The 2,254-nt window shown below is 50.8% G+C and overlaps 1 protein-coding gene across 1 annotated transcript; it reads left to right on the forward strand.

Moving 5' to 3' along the window:
• Positions 1-1,083: 1,083 nt before the first annotated feature.
• On the forward strand, positions 1,084-1,749 carry LOC114007046 (60S ribosomal protein L36a-like). Its single transcript, XM_027770216.1, has 2 exons — positions 1,084-1,174; positions 1,435-1,749. Exons 1-2 carry the CDS (start codon positions 1,084-1,086, stop codon positions 1,737-1,739), a joined length of 396 nt encoding a protein of 131 aa, XP_027626017.1. The 3' UTR covers positions 1,740-1,749.
• The last annotated feature ends 505 nt before the right edge of the window (positions 1,750-2,254 follow it).

Genomic DNA, 2,254 nt, shown 5'->3' on the forward strand with positions numbered 1-2,254 from the left:
CCCGGCTCGCCTGGGCCTGTTTCCTTCTCTGGAAAGTGGGATGGTAACAGTACTGCCCCCTTAGAGTAGGGGCGTGGACTGATCAAAGTCAGTCGGTATACGGCCTAAGAACAGGGCCTGGCACACAGGAAGTACTGCGTAGACGCTGGTAGTCGCCGTCGTGATTGTGGCTGTGAGGACATGTGGGTCTCCCTTCCGAAGGTGGTTACAAGCTGGCTGGGACAGCCGCTCCCACATAAACCCAAAGGCTATGACAAGGCAGTACGGTCAATTAGGTACCAAGTGAGTGGAAAAGACAATTAAATTCTAAGGAGCAGGCAGAAGGGCAAGATCTCTGGCGGGAAGACTTCACAGAGGAAGGAAGGGCTTAAGTTGTGCTTAAAGCATGTGGAGAACTTGGCTGGGAACGAGGCTTCAGAGAAGGGCACGGAGCTTGAGAAGAGGCGCTCCAGCCCTAAGAGTCCGCAGGATTGAGCTAGATTCCAAGTGTCCTGCAAGTCCGATGCTTCCCATAGTATAAGCCACATTTCTCCAATTAAGATTTCTAAATCAGGGGCCAGCCGGTGGCACGGCAGTTAAGGTGTTGGATTATGACTAACCATGGTTCAAGCCCCAGACCTGGTGGCTTGCTTTCTAAATTTCTCTTTCTGACTCTCTCTGGTGAGTGCATGTGCCCTACAGCAAACTGAAAAAAAACAGTGGTGAAGATAAATAAAAATAAATAAATAATTATTTCAAAAGGGGACCAGCAGGTGGTGTAGTGGTTAAGGCACTGGACTCCTACATGGTTGACTGCAGTTCGAGTCCCAGACCCAGCGGCTTGAAACTTACTCTGGGTACGTGTGCGTGTGTGCCCAAAGTTCTGACAGGAGAATAGAGGAGAAGTGATTGAAGCATGCCACACTTTCTATCTCTCTCCATCTCTCCGGCAAGCACATGTACCCTATAGCAAAAATCTAAAAAAAATAAATAAATAAAAAGGATTTCTAAATCAGAACATCAGCCTCTCTTGTCAAGAATGAAACGTGGAGCCAGGCTTCCGGCTGGCCTCTCCCTTTCTGTGCAGATAGCACACCCATGAACATGGTGAACGTCCCTAACACCTGCAGGACCTTCTGTAAGAAGTGTGGCAAGCACCCACCTCCTAAAGTGATGCAGTACTTGGGAACCAGCAGTTAGCGTAATGGCTATGTCTCTGGACTCCTACGTAGTCAACCACGATTCACGTCCCGGACCCGGTGGCTTAGAACTCACGCCAGGCGCGTGTGCATGCGTGTCCAAGATCCCGAGAGGAGAATGGAGGAGAGGGGATTGCGGCGTGACCATCCCCCCTGGGGGGTGATTTCTCGCTTTCTGTCTCTATGTCTCTCTCTGTCTGGTGAGCGTGCACGCCCTATAGTGAAAACCTCTCCAAAAAAAAAAAAATTGATGCAGTACTAAAAAGCAAGGATGCTCTGTGTGCTCAGGGACGGCGGCGTTACGACAGGAAGCAGAGCAGCTGTGGTGGACAGACGAAGCCTATTTTCCGGAAAAAGGCAAAAAGTACAAAGAAGATCGCGCTGAGGCTTGAGTGTGCGGAGCCCAGCTGCAGCTCGGAGAGGACGCTGGCTAGGAAGAGGTCCACGCACTCTGAACTGGGAGGGGGTGAGGAGAGCAAGGGCCAAGGGAGCCAGGTCTACGCCTCATCTTCTCTATCACGAAGACGACAAAACCTTGAGGGGAACGTCCACCTCATTTGATGACGGTTGGTCTATTTGTGAGGGAATAAAGTCATCAATAAAATTCTCCTTTCGGGAAATTTGATTCATGGTAAAAAAAAGACAAGAAAAGAGGGACCAGCAGTTAGCGTAATGGCTATGTCACTGGACTCCCATGTAGTCAACCACGGTTCGAGTCCCGGACCTGGTGGCTTAAACTCACGCCGGGCGCGTGTGCGTGTGTGCCCAAGATCCCGAGAGGAGAATGGAGGAGAAGGGATTGCGACTTGGCCATCCCCTCTGGGGGGTGATTTCTCGCTTTCTGTCTCTCTGTCTCTCTCTGGCTGGCTGGCGAGCGCACGCGCCCTATAGCAAAAACCTCTCTAAAAAAAGACAAGAAAAGAAAAAGAAATGCGGGGCCCTCTGGGTGTATAGTGAAGGCAGCTGGATCCCACATGGCCGACTATGTGGTTCAAGGCCTGGACTCAATGGCTTGAAAACCATGCCAGGTGTCCAAGATCCCTAGAGGAGATGAAAGGAGGATTGAAACATGGCCA

This window comes from Tupaia chinensis, unplaced genomic scaffold (assembly GCF_000334495.1).
Source record: "Tupaia chinensis unplaced genomic scaffold, TupChi_1.0 Scaffold000116_1, whole genome shotgun sequence".
Lineage (NCBI taxonomy): Eukaryota > Metazoa > Chordata > Mammalia > Scandentia > Tupaiidae > Tupaia > Tupaia belangeri.

Excerpts from the sequence above, each read along its gene's own strand:
- LOC114007046 (XM_027770216.1), top strand. The coding sequence starts at position 1,084 with ATGGTGAACGTCCCTAACACCTGCAGGACCTTCTGTAAGAAGTGTGGC. Across the intron at positions 1,175-1,434 it reads GCAGTACTTGGGAACCAGCA|TACTAAAAAGCAAGGATGCT; the intron begins GTTAGCGTAATG and ends AAATTGATGCAG.